The sequence below is a fragment of the Mixophyes fleayi genome, chromosome 3 (assembly GCF_038048845.1).
Source record: "Mixophyes fleayi isolate aMixFle1 chromosome 3, aMixFle1.hap1, whole genome shotgun sequence".
Lineage (NCBI taxonomy): Eukaryota > Metazoa > Chordata > Amphibia > Anura > Limnodynastidae > Mixophyes > Mixophyes fleayi.
Genome location: NC_134404.1, coordinates 255,222,400 through 255,239,039, shown reverse-complemented (window position 1 = coordinate 255,239,039; position 16,640 = coordinate 255,222,400). Strand labels below are relative to the sequence as shown.

The 16,640-nt window shown below is 42.6% G+C and overlaps 1 protein-coding gene across 1 annotated transcript in view; it reads left to right on the top strand.

Moving 5' to 3' along the window:
• PGBD5 (piggyBac transposable element derived 5) overlaps nt 1-16,640 on the top strand; it is a 160,841-nt gene that overhangs the window by 130,926 nt on the left and 13,275 nt on the right. Inside the window, exon 5 of the mRNA XM_075203449.1 lies at nt 8,078-8,275. Within this exon, the coding sequence (XP_075059550.1) occupies nt 8,078-8,275 (198 nt within the window). The remainder of the gene's footprint in view (nt 1-8,077; nt 8,276-16,640) is intronic.

Below are 16,640 nucleotides of genomic sequence, written 5' to 3'. Positions count from 1 at the left end.
CTAGAGAGTTAGTGGACGAACTTTACAATTCTTCTGCTTCTGAAGTATTGGGTCTTCTCTGTACTCCATTAGAGAAGAGCCCAATTGTGTCTCCAGGGAGATCTTATGAAAAGAAAAAGAAGAGGAGAAAAACCTGAAGGGAGCATGTATGGAGTGTCTGGAATCTGCTGCTTAAAGGGTGGGTTATGTTATGACTGCCTTTGTTTTGTATCTGGCAGCAGTACCTATAATCCATCAGAGGTGCTGCTGCTGTCCTGCTCCTGAACTCTGCAACATGTCTGATGCTAAATAGAACTGCACCTGTTGCACTGCTTTAAGTACCTGTCTCTAGCTGTGATCTGAGCAGTTCATCCATTTGTTCCTGGCTGCTGCTAACCTGCTCCTGTGCTATTTGGTATATACCTGCTGGACTGAACTTCTGTGTATGACCCCTGCCTGTACCTTGGACCTTGCCTGCTTGCCTGAGACCCCGAATCATTTGCCTGTACCTTGGACCACACTGTTTTGCCTGTTGCCCTGACCTTTTGGACAGACTTCTGGACCTCGCCTATTTGCTTGATCTCTGCCTGGCTATTTGGATTTGTTTGTCTGGTCTCTATTTGATCCCTGGACTCTGTCTGCTTTCCTGGACAGCCTTGTGCCTTCTGGACTGGGGTAAACTTATTATACTTGTTCCTGCCATTTTACTATACAGTCTCTTTTGGAACCTGTTATCCATGGATTTGAGTTATCTTTGTTAATATATTTACCTGAATAAAGACACTTTGCCTTACACTTCCGTTGCACTTTGTGAATGCACTGGGATTCATAACATTAACTATAAACTCTGCTACATTTCATTATAAATAACTATGTGTTGCAACTATTTGTAATATGAACTAATTACAAGTGTATGTGTTCATGTAAATGTGTGTATAAGTGTACACATGTGTTGTGGTTAATTACACTCCTCTACGCCATAGGGTGCTATTCGCATAAATTCAAACATAGATAATCAGATAGCTAGATATTAATTTGAAATGGCCATATCCAATTATTTGACTTCGAAAGATTATATGCTCTTATGTATATCATCATGATTTGATAATTTGATGATGATGACTGGTGTTTTAAAAAATAAGCAAAAAAAAATTTGGTGGCCTCATCCTCCTCAAGACTCCCTAGTGTATTTGAGCCCACCAAAAAATTGACAACCCCCCCCCTGGAGAAACTAGCCCTGTGGTGAAGCGCTAGGGATTGTCCCGCACCCCTGGTGCAGTTGGTGTGGGATAGTAAAATGGTTGAAAAATAGATAAAAGTTTTTGTGTTGCTGGTAAATTGCAGTTCACTGCAAGACCTGTCATGACACTTTTAAAATTTATTTATTTTTCATATTTTTAAACAACTGAAAAGATCTGTGCTGATAATGTCCTCAGGCACCCGCAAATGAAACGCCTAATGACATGTGTTTCGACAGGTAAGTATGAGCCACATATCTATGTATAGAAAGCAATTTACTGCTTACCAAATGGGTCTCTTGTATACATATACATTCCCTCCACCGTGCCTGCATTTACTGTCAAGATTTGTCTTCACTGTACCTTCAGTCATTATTGAGCTCCATATTAGTCAGTCCAGGGGCTTCATGGTGTATGCAGCTAAGCCCATACCTCCTTCCGGGGGCCCCTGGTGCACACCAGTGTCACGTTAGGCTCAACGACCCGGGACGTGGGTAGTGTCAATTTAAGCTTGTTCAGGTCTTGACATAATCTGGGATAACAGAGCTACCTCTGAGACAATATATGAACCACTCCCTGGGAAACACATTCATGGTGCAGCCACAATATTTATCCTACAGGTAGCACCTAACCAGTGATGATGGATATAGAACACAGAGTTTGGTGCCATCTGATTGTATCTAAGCAGTTGTGACATGAAAAGAGCATGTGTGTCAGTTCACTGCACAACCCACGATCACTCACAGAGAAGATGTTAGCACGAAGAGCATTTGTTAGCAGACAATTAACCTACCAGTATGTTTTTGGATTGTGGGAGGAAACCAGAGCACTCGGAGGAAACCCACGCAAACACAGGGAGAACATATAAACTCCTCACAGATAAGGCCATGGTCGGGAATTGAATTCATGACTCGAGTGCTGTAAGGCAGAAGGGCTAACCACTTAGCCACCGTGCTGCCCCAGGAGGCTGAACTGTTTCATATGTTCGACCCCTGGAACAAAGATCCATGCTGGTGCTGATGATCATAAGCATGGACCTTTGCAGAGTGAATACATATAATTAAATAAACACTTTCTTTAAAAAAAAAAACATATCCCCACCCAAAAGTCAAAGAATCACCCCTGCTCATAGCATAAGCTGCTTATCAGGACTAACAGCATTAGGTCTGCTCCATAGCCGTAACTAACAACAGGCTGTGACAGGCTGGGCTGGTCACACAGTAGGAGTTTTCTGTTCACAATGGGGCACAGCCCATCCGGTTTAGCAAGGGCCTGCTAAAAATTCCCCTCCCCCAGAAAAAACAGGCCTGTCATAGCACTGGGTCTCCTCATGACACCCTTGGCTGATAGGTCATTTTGTAATAATATTTTTAAGGTAAAAATAAAAAAGTATTTTCTTAATGTATGTGACATTGTTGGTCCCAGCAAGCTTTGGCAGTTATAAACTGGATATGCTGGTGCTTATAGAACTACAAATGCCACCACAAATGAAAGAAAAACTACAAGCCCCAGGTATGCTGACACCCGGAGCCCACTGGTGTGTGCAGTGCTACATAGTAAAATACTAAAAATAACTCTGTTGAAAAAGTCATTTAATTAAAATAAATACCCCATCAATCCCTTGTTCACTACTGTATTAAACTCCTAATTCCAAAAGGATCCTGTTCTTTTCCAGGAAAATCCATAGGTTAGAAAAAAGTCTGTTAAACGACACTGGACTGCTTCTTGCTTGTTCATTTTGATTGGTTAGAGACTGAGAAAGCTGCTCTGGTTGGTTATTGTGTCTAGACTCGACATGGGGTCTCAGTAAACGTCATTGTATCATTGAGGTTCATTAATAAAATTAATGGTGCTGTTTATGGCTTTTGCAAGTGGATTAGATTTTTGAGGGGGTTGTATGCAGCTTTTCTTTTTTTCCCCACTGATTTACTTACTCTGGATATAGAACTAATGTCCACTATGGATGCATGTTTCCACCTCAGTAATTCTATAACCAGTATATATAAATCATTAGCATCCACGATATATACATATTAGAGAGAGAATATATGAATGAATTCTGCAAGGGAAGGTTGCCGACAGGGTTAAATATTTGCATAGTAGTACTCCTAGGCTGAACTCATGTCTAATGAGGTAAGTTGATTACACCATGCAGTGTAGAGCAGTGCAGCACTCTTGTCCCTCCTCTACCGACTGGACACAGCAGCAGAATGGGAGCTGCTGGCAGGGGCAGATTGGGAGAGCAATGTGAAGCAGACCTACTTCCTGATTGTCGCTGCAATGAGGATAAAGTCCAGACTGTGTGGAGCAGTTGCACAAAATCATGTCTGCCACACAAGAGTCAGGACAGGTACTAGACTGAGCTTTCTCTGTCTTACCTGGTCTTACAGCTTTCTGCTGTTGCTGGTGACATATGTTCTATTGCTGTTTAGCCGGATCCTGATGTTGGGGCCTATTTGGAAAATGAATAAATTCTATTCACCTCCTGGAAAACTAAGTAATGCGTGAATACTCTAAGCATCCCTCCCCCAAACAGCTCTGCTATTAAATTATAAGCACACAAAGACCCATGTTAGACCATACAATCTAATATATAAAAGAGAAAATTTGTCCTTCTGTCTGTCTTTCTATACAAATCCACATTTTTCAAGCGAAGATCATGAAATTTTGCATACGAGTGTATTAAAACATGACGGAGGCAACTAAAAAAATTTAAAATTGAAATTCATTACGGGGTGGGGGTGGCGAGGGGGGTAACACCTAAAAATCATCGAAAACGACCATAACTCTGGAATGTCTGGAACAATTTACACCAAACCTGGTACACATATGACTTACAGTCTGACAACAAATATTGTGGGGGCAAGACACCCCTAGCACTCCTAAGGGTGGGGGTGGCGAGGGGGGTAACACCTAAAAATCATCGAAAACGACCATAACTCTGGAATGTCTGGAACAATTTACACCAAACCTGGTACACATATGACTTACAGTCTGACAACAAATATTGTGGGGGCAAGACACCCCTAGCACTCCTAAGGGTGGGGGTGGCGAGGGGGGTAACACCTAAAAATCATCGAAAACGACCATAACTCTGGAATGTCTGGAACAATTTACACCAAACCTGGTACACATATGACTTACAGTCTGACAACAAATATTGTGGGGGCAACACACCCCTAGCACTCCTAAGGGTGGGGGTGGCGAGGGGGGTAACACCTAAAAATCATCGAAAACGACCATAACTCTGGAATGTCTGGAACAATTTACACCAAACCTAGTACACATATGACTTACAGTCTGACAACAAATATTGTGGGGGCAAGACACCCCTAGCACTCCTAAGGGTGGGGGTGGCGAGGGGGTAACACCTAAAAATCATCGAAAACGACATAACTCTGGAATGTCTGGAACAATTTACACCAAACCTGGTACACATATGACTTACAGTCTGACAACAAATATTGTGGGGGCAAGACACCCCTAGCACTCCTAAGGGTGGGGGTGGCGAGGGGGGTAACACCTAAAAATCATCGAAAACGACCATAACTCTGGAATGTCTGGAACAATTTACACCAAACCTGGTACACATATGACTTACAGTCTGACAACAAATATTGTGGGGGCAACACACCCCTAGCACTCCTAAGGGTGGGGGTGGCAAGGGGGGTAACACCTAAAAATCATCGAAAACGACCATAACTCTGGAATGTCTGGAACAATTTACACCAAACCTGGTACACATATGACTTACAGTCTGACAACAAATATTGTGGGGGTTAGACACCCCTAGCACTCCTAAGGGTGGGGGTGGCGAGGGGGGTAACACCTAAAAATCATCGAAAACGACCATAACTCTGGAATGTCTGGAACAATTTACACCAAACCTGGTACACATATGACTTACAGTCTGACAACAAATATTGTGGGGGCAAGACACCCCTAGCACTCCTAAGGGTGGGGGTGGCGAGGTGGGTAACACCTAAAAATCATCGAAAACGACCATAACTCTGGAATGTCTGGAACAATTTACACCAAACCTGGTACACATATGACTTACAGTCTGACAACAAATATTGTGGGGGCAAGACACCCCTAGCACTCCTAAGGGTGGGGGTGGCGAGGGGGGTAACACCTAAAAATCATCGAAAACGACCATAACTCTGGAATGTCTGGAACAATTTACACCAAACCTGGTACACATATGACTTACAGTCTGACAACAAATATTGTGGGGGCAACACACCCCTAGCACTCCTAAGGGTGGGGGTGGCAAGGGGGGTAACACCTAAAAATCATCGAAAACGACCATAACTCTGGAATGTCTGGAACAATTTACACCAAACCTGGTACACATATGACTTACAGTCTGACAACAAATATTGTGGGGGTTAGACACCCCTAGCACTCCTAAGGGTGGGGGTGGCGAGGGGGGTAACACCTAAAAATCATCGAAAACGACCATAACTCTGGAATGTCTGGAACAATTTACACCAAACCTGGTACACATATGACTTACAGTCTGACAACAAATATTGTGGGGGCAAGACACCCCTAGCACTCCTAAGGGTGGGGGTGGCGAGGTGGGTAACACCTAAAAATCATCGAAAACGACCATAACTCTGGAATGTCTGCAACAATTTACACCAAACCTGGTACACATATGACTTACAGTCTGACAAAAAATATTGTGGGGGCAACACACCCCTAGCACTCCTAAGGGTGGGGGTGGCAACACCTAAAAATCATCGAAAACGACCATAACTCTGGAATGTCTGGAACAATTTACACCAAACCTGGTACACATATGACTTACAGTCTGACAACAAATATTGTGGGGGCAAGACACCCCTAGCACTCCTAAGGGTGGGGGTGGCAAGGGGGGTAACAACTAAAAATCATCTAAAAGGACCATAACTCTGGAATGTCTGGAACAATGTCTTGGAAGAAGTTCCAAAAAAAAGGGGAAATATTTTTTTTCTGGATGCACCCGGAGGAACAGGTAAGACGTTTCTCATCAAGTTGTTACTTGCTAAAATTTGAGTACATTCCAAGATAGCTATTGCTGTGGCCTCTTCTGGAATTGCTGCAACTTTGCTTCCTGGTGGAATAACAGCACATTCAGATTTCAAGTCACCGCTTAATCTGGCCCGAAGTGAAACTCCCGTCTGCAATATCACTAAACGAACAGAAAAAAAATCACATTCTGTCAGGTCATTGTATGGAATGAATGCACCATGTCACACAAAAATGCTTTACAGGCCCTCAATCAAACACTTCAATTTTTAAGAGGCAATGATTTACTAATGGGTGGAGTAACTGTTGTATTGGCTGGAGATTTTCGACAAACATTGCCGGTCATTCCAAAAGGAACAATGGCGGATGAAATTAATGCATGCCTTAAATCAGGCCTGTCCAACCTGCGGCCCTCCAGATGTTGTGAAACTACAAGTCCCAGCATGCCCTTCCAGCTATCAACTGGTTGTCTACCAGCAAAGCATGCTGGGGCTTGTAGTTTCACAACATCTGGAGGGCCGCAGGTTGGACAGGCCTGCCTTAAATCATCACATCTTTGCAGGCATGTTCGCACTTTGCGACTAACCACAAATATGAGAGTTTCTCTGCATGGCAACACAATGGACGGTCAGTTTGCTGATCATTTCTTAAATATTGGGAATGGTTTAATGCCGCTTCATTCAGTAACTGGTCTCTTCAAACTCAGAGAAACACTTTGTAACACAGTTGTGTCTTAAAATTCTTTAAATCCCGGGCAACGCCGGGTATTCTGCTAGTATATTAATAACTCCATCAACCCAACATAACGTTACGTTAGTAGCCCCACATTTAATAAATAGCCCCCATTTGCTGCTACATTGTATAAATAGCTTACTTTACATAAATATTCTCCACCAGTCTTCACATTACTTTAATACCCCTCTCCATCATCCACGCCAATACCTACATTACATTAATAGCCCCACATGGCATTAATAGTGCCATCCAGGGTTTACATTACATTAATAGTCCTACTACATAACCTTAATAGTATACATTACAGTAATACCCTCCTCTCCCACATTACGGTAACAGCTCACCACCACTACACTTACAATATCAGGAGACCTTGAATTCTATGTAAGGCTTCTCTGTCTGCTCCTGTCTTGGGGTCTGGCTTAAATGGAGGGGGAAGCAGAATGGAAGAGGAGGGAAAGGACAGGATAGGAGCCACCCAGACATCAGGGAGGAGGAGTGGATCACTTACTACCCTGACTGGCAGTGTGCCCTGTCAGCACAGGCATCCTGCCGTAGACTGCTAAAGAGGGACCTGAGCCAGTCAGAACATGGTGCTGATCCCCGCAGGTAGTAACAGGACATTTAATGGGGGAGAAGGGTTCTAGGGAGGGGTCAGTCCCCAGGAAGGACCAAAATGCTTCTATGGAGCAAGCTGCGGGAGGAGGGAGCGCAGGCTGTGGTTCAGTACATAAAGAACTTATGTTAATGAAGCTTGAACCATGTGACTCATGAACTGGTAAAACCTGTGTATGAATTTATCACATCTATATGCTAATGGAAGGTTCATCATAGGAACTGTTTGCTGTACAGTGACATATTGTAACAAACATGCCATATTATATTTGCATTTTAAATCTAAAACATATTTGGAAAAGATAACTTACCTTTAACATGCAGGATAAATCTAAATTGAACATGGCACAGAAAAACTAATGTTGATATGACAAGTGAGAAATTGAATGTTTATTCACGTTTGAAAACTATTTCACCTGGATTTCAGTACATAATCATATACAATAAATTATCAAGACATATGTTTGATCATAATCTTTATTCCTGTTTTCTAGATATTTACTGTTGTGGACTGTTAAGCTCTCGTAAAAGTGATTGTACTGGCCTACCACTATCAATGATGAATAATACAGAAGTACCTCAATCTCGAGGACATTATGAGATCAGGATGAAGGGAAATATGTCCCTTATTTGCTGGTACAATAAAGGGCATTTTCGCTTCTTGAGCAATGCATACTCTCCCACTCAAAAAGGTGAGAATTTCTTTCAGCATAGAAAAAAAATCCATAATTGTATATCTCTGAACTTTTGTTTCCCAGCTAGGAGAGGAAGGAAATATGTTGTGTGCTAGATAGGAGCAATTTGGAAATTATCTGGGAGAACTGTGTAATGCAGTATTAGAAGTAATAAATAATCACCTGCAAATGCCACCACAATTGTAGAGATGTTCACATTGTGAATAATTGATGATTACATGTTCTCTGTACAGCAATAAGTATTTGTGCTACTTAATTTAATAAGAAAAATATTATTATAATTTATTTTTAGTGGCAATACATGCAATTATTATATTATTATTATTAGCATTCATTAATTTGATTTGCTTTAAGTAATATAATATGGAATTTGAGCAGAGTTGATTCTGTGAGAAATTGTGTCCAATTGTGTATAAGGACTTTTGGCGGAAATTTTTTTTCTAGGTAGAAAAGATTCAGGAGTTCTATTTGAATTTAAATTCAAATATATCACTTCAGAAACATGTAAGATTTGTTATTTGTGCGTGAAAATATACACATAAGAAAACAGTATTTTCACATGCATTATCAGAGAAATGAATAACTGTAATGTTTTACAGTTAGCACATTGGCTTGGATTAAGGGTCAAGCTAATTTTAACTCAAGAAACAGAGAGAAAAGGGCAATATAGTGTAATACAATCAGAATAATGCATCAAAACAACAAAACTATGTTGTTAAATTAATACAAAAGATCTTCTCTTATATGTAGACACCCCCTTTGGTGGGGTACTCACAAGAATCAGATGGAATGTAGGCTCATCAAAATAGTAACTTGTCTTTACTTTTCATAAAGTCTTTATCCATGTGATATTTCCATTGACATGGATTATAGAGGTGCACCTTGAGAAAGACCAATTCAGGTCGAAACATGTTGGAGCTTGTTCACTGTTGATTTTATTATATCTCTTACACTGAATGGATGCTTATTTTTGGCGTGCTCTGCATGGGAACCAGTTTGGAAACTCTGTGGAATCTTACCAACTGCCTGAATATTTCATCTATCTGGTATGAGTAGATATACTTTGTTTTTATATTGTATATCTCTGTGATTGTATTAATACATTTTTATTGAAGCAATATCACACTAGAGATATTTTATTTCATTTTTTTATGTTGGTGAAACATCTATAATCCATGTCAATGGAAATATCCCATGGATAAAGACTTTATGAAAAGTAAAGACAAGTTACTATTTTGATGAGCCTACATTCCATCTGATTCTTGTGAGTACCCCACCAAAGGGGGTGTCTACATATAAGAGAAGATCTTCTGTATTAATTTAACAACATAGTTTTGTTGTTTTGATGCATTATTCTGATTGTATTACACTATATTGCCCTTTTCTCTCTGTTTCATGATTTTATGGACAACTTGTGAGAAGTGAGAATCGGAGGGCTGTCATCAGCAAATTTAAGTATTTTTCTTTACTATCTATTTAGAAAGAATATTTATAAGCGCCTGTAGGTTTTCATATAACTATATTTTATCTATGAATGTTGGGAAGTTGTGTATATTCCCTTTGAATTCTAGCGGGCAGCTGTTAAAAGTGAAGCGCTACTTGGATTTCACATCCTTTTTTTACTTTGTAATTTTAATTCAAGTGTTAAATTTGTAAAATATTCAGATTTAGGCTGGTGCTATGGATATTTATCGGTTAAGAATCCAACTATTAGATTAAAATCATTGTTGTTAATGGTTTTGTAATTAATTTACATTGAACATTGAACTTAAAACTAGGGTTCTCTTGTCTTCTCTTGTTGGTGTTTTGCCACCAGTATATTTGTGCTCCGATTTACTTAATTTGATTTTTTTTTTATTTTATTAAAACTATAATCAGGAATTAAGAAATTACATAAGTTAAAAAAAGACATAGGTCCATTAAGTTTCACCTTTCAGAAATTCTAATTGTGTTGATCCAGACGGCAAAACAACCCCTAGTGTGACTGTTGTATTTAGCGTCACAAAGGGAGGAAAAGTGTCTGCTGAGCATGCACATTTTAAGTGAAACTTCTGTGCCTTTGTAACTTTTGCAACCTGTATTAAAGAAATCTGTCTTAAGGAGCTTTAATATTATTTACCAGGTTTCTGCAGCAGAATCTGATTTTTTTTAAGTTTCACAAGCTACCTTTGTAATCGACTCATGTTATTCCAGCCCTGTCCTTTATAAACAGTGAAAGTCATATCTGCATCATCTATAATCATTTGTCCCCCTCTCCCACCAACAAAAGAGCAATAGACCTGCCCATGCCTTGCGAATATACTGTGGCTGTAAGAGAAAAATCATATGCGCAGCAAGATTATATATGTGTCACGGGCACTAGGAGTCTTTGCCCAGGATATCACCAGATAATGGGCTTACCAGAGTAGTGTAGCTGGTACTATGGTTCTCTGGTAGCAGGGTGACAACGGAACAGGAGAAACAGCAGATGGTGAGAGAATGCTCGAGGAAAGTCTATGATTAGCAGCAACTGGTAATGAGTAGATGAATGTACACGAGGAACCAGATGGACAAGGAACGGGAGGAAAGTCAGTGGTCTGCGTATAGCAAGTTGTACCACTGCTATAGTGAGGAGGAATGTCCAGGAGTAGCGAGGAGGTAGTGAGAGTCAGCGGTCTGCGTATAGCAAGTTGTACCGCTGTCTATAGTGAAGGAATGGAATCCAGGTGAAAGTAGGTAACGGGGAAGTCAGTGGTCTGCGTATAGCAAGTTGTACCACTGCTTATGTGAGAGGATACTTGAAACTGGTGTCACAGGGAACAGGAGTCAGTGGTCTGCGTCAGCAAGTTGTACCACTGCTATATATATGTGAGGAGGGGCACGAGGAGATGAATGTAAAGCAAAGTATACACGGGGCACACAGAACTTGATCCCACGATGATATCCACAATACAACAATAACTGACAAGCACTGCTTGAAGTATACAAAGTCACAATAGCTATCCAGGCAATAGGAAACAAAGTCAATGGTAACAATAGCTTCAGTGGATAGGAGGCTCCGGAGGAGAACACAACTTAGTCCAGATGGATATGCAATACACAAGCAAAGTCAATGGAAAGTATGCATACCGCGGTTCAGGAGAGCAGGCTGTCAGAGAGACGTGCAGAGATACCTGAACGGCTGAAGGCCAGCAGGAGGAGAGACCACTGGAGGGTGGAAGCGGTAATCAGGTTGGTGCAGCGCACGGCAGGTAATCCAGAATCAACGAAGCAATACTCAGGAAGCAGTAGTAAGTGGAACTGGAAACATGAAGAACACGGGAGAGTTGAGGCTGTCTGGTATCCAGTAGTAGTGGTGGAGACAGCGGAGAGAAGGCACGCTGAACATGAGAGAGTAGAGGCGGTCTGGAACCCTGTAGTAGTAGCGGAGGCAGCGGAGAGCTGACACGATAAACACAGGAGCGTTGAGACGGTCAGGAACTCAGTAGTAGTAACGGAGGCAGCGGAGAGCTGACACGATAAACCCAGGAGAGTTGAGACGATCAGGAACTCTGTAGTAGTAACGGAGGCAGCGGATAGCTGACACGATAAACCCAGGAGAGTTGAGACGATCAGTAGCTCTGTAGTAGTAACGGAGGCAGCGGACAGGAATCAGCTGAGTGCAGGCACGATGAACACAGGAGAGTTGAAACGAACAGGAGTCCGGTTGTAATAGCAGATAGGAATCAGCTGAGTGCAGGCACGAGGAACACAGGAGAGTTGAAGTGGTCTGGAAACCACAATAGCAGTACACAGGAATCAGCAGGAGCTGAATACACGAGGAACACAGGAACACCTTCAGAGGCTCATGGGGAATGAGACTCCAAGATCAGGCAACCAGGTAATGATCACAGGTGGTTTAAATAGGGAGGGTTGCCGGATCATCCAATCAATTAAAAGCAACAGGTACTGAAGGTTTGATAAGTGCTGCACATGCGCAGACCCTCAGGATGGCGGACGGCCACGGTTCCTGAACACAGGAGAAATGGCACTCACAGTCCGGTGAGTGACAATATGTTGATAGAGGCAGTTGTATAAGCCCAGCATGCTGCAAACTGAGTGCTCCAATTCAATCACTCCAGATTGCTGTAGGCAGGCCAGCTCAGAGCCCTCTGCTGAGGACCTCTCCTTGGGTCCTCTTCCAGCATTTCTTCTGCTGCTTTCCAGCCCTGATCCCAGATAAATGTTTTCACTGAGAAGGCGTGAGCCTTCTAACTCACGATACAAGGTGACCTTTTCTTGTCTGCCTGGTCTCTATTGTGTTTAGTGATCTCTTATGTGTGTCTAATATACTGGCAGCTTGTCACAGATACACCAAGCCAATCTCATGCATATACACCAGCACCCTCTAGAGACCACAAGCAGTCTAACATATAGAAGGATCTATTACATAAAAGTGGAGAAAAATGTAATTCAGCCCTGTGCAAAACAAGGTTCTTTTTTTCTCTTCCCCAAAATACTCTCCCGCATAGGATGTGAAAGTTTCTCTACCTTTTCCCTCCCCCCCCCCTTCCAGGGCCCTCTTAACAACATCTTGAGCCCCCGGGCACAGCAGTGCACCTCCGTCGCGCTCCGCAATGGATGACGCCATCACGCCCGACATGCACTGCGAGCGCGACGGAGGAGACCATGGAGGGAGCCAGATCGACAGCTGACCGCAAGGTAAGTATTGTCTTTTTTTTTCCAGGGTTTTTTTTTTTTTGCTGCCTCCGTCGGGCCCCCCTGGGCTGCAGGGCCCCCGGGCACCTGCCCATTGTGCCCAATGGGAAAGACGGCCCTGCCCCCTTCCCCTCCACACACACACACTTTTATTACAAGATCTCACTCTCCTGGGGGACAGGGGGAGCTGACACAAATTACAGAGCACATAGGACACAAATTAGTATACAGTTTCATCTCTTCAAAGACTTTTAACTAGGTGCCATCAAAGTATGTTTACATCAAAAACAATCCACACAGTGCAATAAATGTGTTACATCTATGCACCAGCGATCAGTCAATGCAGGGAACTATGCTGCAAGCCTTTTTGTCATGGTTGGCTATACTGGAAATAGATCACTAGGCTCTGCTGAACATAGCTAGTCCCACCCACGGGCACGGAGTCTAACAGGTAGGTGGTTTACACCAGGAACCCCTGCAAGGAAGTATGGTCTTAGCAGCACCGAACCTGCAGGTCATGGTCCCGTGAGTGAGTGAACAGCAGAACGATGTGGAGGAGCCAGGTGATGCAGGAAGTAACGCTGGAACCCACAGGTAAGTGGTAGAGACAAAGGAACAATAATAATATATGCTGATGGTCACTGAGGGAGAAGGAACATAGGTGAATGGTGGTCAACAGCTGATGAGTCACAGGAGTAGTAGGTGCTCTGCAAGGCAGCGGTGAGAGAACCGAAACTGTTACAATGGTGTACTCAGGAGTCGGTAATAGAGATACTGCAGTAGCGGTAGTTCGACACAGGCCAAAAGCTGAGAGCAGACTGAAGAAGCGGAGGTAACTCGGGACAACAGCTGATGAGTTACAGACATAGTAGCAGCTCTGAGAGGTAGCAATGAGAGAACCGAGGCTGTCACAATGAAGTACTCTGGAGATGGTAATAGAGGTACTGGAGCAGCAATAGTTAAACACAGGCCGCAAGCTGAGAGCAGAGTGAAGTGCACACAATCCACAAGGAAAACAGGAACCAGAACCACAGGCTGCAGGAAGTGAGCTTGAAGAACAGGCATCAGACAGGTGAATCCAGGAGGTTTAAATAGTGCTCCAATAAAAATGCCAATGAAAAAAAGGGAGGAGGTCCTGAAGTGCAACAGACCCTGCACCTGCGCAGATCTGACAGTAGATGAATGAATGGAGTGAGCCTAATGCTAGAACATGCCAGTTTGCGGGAGCGGAGCGCGACACTTTTAACAGTAGCAAATGCTTCCTAAAAGCGATATCGAAAAATGGAATCTTCCACGCCAGATTCTATTAACTACATATCCAACAATGCAGTATATATGATAAAATGGAAAAAGTGCTGCAATGTAAGTTATATTGGAAAAATCTGCCAAAAACTACAGACCTAGATCAACACACGTAAACAAATAATGAAGATGACCTGGGTCATTCTGTTAAAATTTACAAAACCACTTTCTGTATCTTTGCTTAAACATTATAGACAGTAATAGCAAAGAATGAAAATAAAATCTGCTAAACTACATGAACTCTGTAACTACACTGACCCAGATTGCTGATAGCATATTGAAGCAAATACAAAGCATATAATATGGAAATCACTCTCTAGGTGAAAATAGCCACAAATGTTGACAGTGAACAATAAAAGCCATATAAAACAACATATTGCTCCAAATCTAGGGAAACTTAAAATGGACTAATCAAGAAACAAAGGTTAACGCGATTCCCAGGAGCGTCATGGCCTGGGGGGGACTCCAGTCCCTCCATGGTGCATATAGACATTTGCCAGCCCTGGCTGTCTCTAGATCAGATGCTCAGAGATAATCTAGCACAGCGCGCTAACTAGGCACACTCAGGAGTGAGAATGGGCAGGACTGGTGAGCGTTGCACAGCAAAGATACTTAATATTGCAGAACAGAGACTGACGCTTATTTCACTGTCTATTGCTGTCACTTCTACATAGATACTGAATTGTTATTGTCATACCAGTCCCATCCTCCCTTCACTCCAGCTATTAGCCAGTCTTCTTTAGAGCATGTAGGGGGAGTGCATAACGTAATTTACCTTACACATTTTAATCTCTGAGGGCACCAGCACCAGTCACTAGGTGACCAGCAAAGAAGTTTCACTTCAAAGAAACAATCCACACAGTACATGGTCTTTTTCTTGCCACACCAATGTCATTCATCTCCATAATGTCCTATATTAACTTTAGATTTTGTGACAAAGGGAACTGTTTGCCACAGGCCCCCAAGAGAGGAGTTAGGTACTTAGCTGACAGTCTGCAGGGCAAGACTGCAGACAGAATAACACATTTGTACAGCCATGCATGTAGTATAAAGAAGTACAGGTGGAGGACAAATGTGTGACAAAATATTAATATAAGGTACAATTTAACTTACATATTTTGAAGTAGTTTGGAGTTATCTTTTTCCACAGCTAACAACAGCTGCCAGTGTGTGTCTGCAGTGAGGCTAATCAAGCAAAGCACCTGATGAGGACTCCTCTATAAAGACCAGGGGGTAAATGTATCAAGGTCCGATTTTGCAAATCCAGTGATTTTATTTGATTTATGTGTTGATGAGCGTAGTTCATTGCGCATGTGCAATGCTCATTGCACAGCGGAGGTCCTAGCTAGTAGGAACTCCGCTACGCAATGAACGTATTTCATTGTGTAAGGTCTATTTACAGTATTAGGTGATTTCCCCACTAGCGTGGGAAAATGACCTAATACTGTAAGCAGAGTTTGCGCATGAGCATCGCTCATTGCGTACCGGAGCTCCTAGCTTGCTAGGAGCTGTTTGCGGCGGCTCCTGTCATTTTTTATTTTCCTTCAATCAAGAACACAGATTCGGGGATGTACAAATATGGGGCCCTCCTGGCCGAAGAAATGAAGACTACTATCAACAAGGGGCCCATCCTGGGCGAAGCAAAGAAGAGATTACAAGCCAGGACTTTGGATGGTATAAATGCTTGGGGACTGGGGCAAGGCTGGAAATTTGGATCTTCAATTTGTTTTGTGACTTTTTCAAGCCTGGACTTTGGATGGTATAAATACTTGGGGACTGGGACAAGCCGGGCATTTGGAACTACAAATTGTTTTGGGACATTTGTGACAGAAAGAAGACTTTATTGGTGAGTATTAGGGGATTTTTTTATTTTTAATAAAAATATATGGTGTAAATGAGGGTGCTTACTGTGTTTATTGTGGGTTTTTTATTTTTATTAAATGTTAGTGGTGTTTACGGGGGTGTTAACATTTTCTTTTGTGGAACTACAGGTCCCAGCCAGCCATGGATGTCAGGGCATGTTGGCAATTGTGGTTCTCCAAGTGCCAACATGCCCTGGCTGCCATGGGTATGCTGGTGCTTGTAGTTATACAAGCAGCAGCATGGCCACACTATTTTGGGCAACCTGGCCGGCTGGGACTTGTAGTTCCACAAAACAAAATGGCGTCTGTTTATTTTTTATCACTATTTATCGCCGTTATTACCCTACTAACCACAGCCCAGGGGTAATAGGAAGAGTCTTAGTGCTATCAGCACTGGGCTGGGTGTCTCTAGGGGGGGACCCGCTCGTTTTTTTCGGCAGACCCCACTCTCTAGGGCATCCAGCCCAGCGCTGAACAGCCTGTGGTTGGTTAGTCATTATGGCAGGGGGACCCCTGCTGCG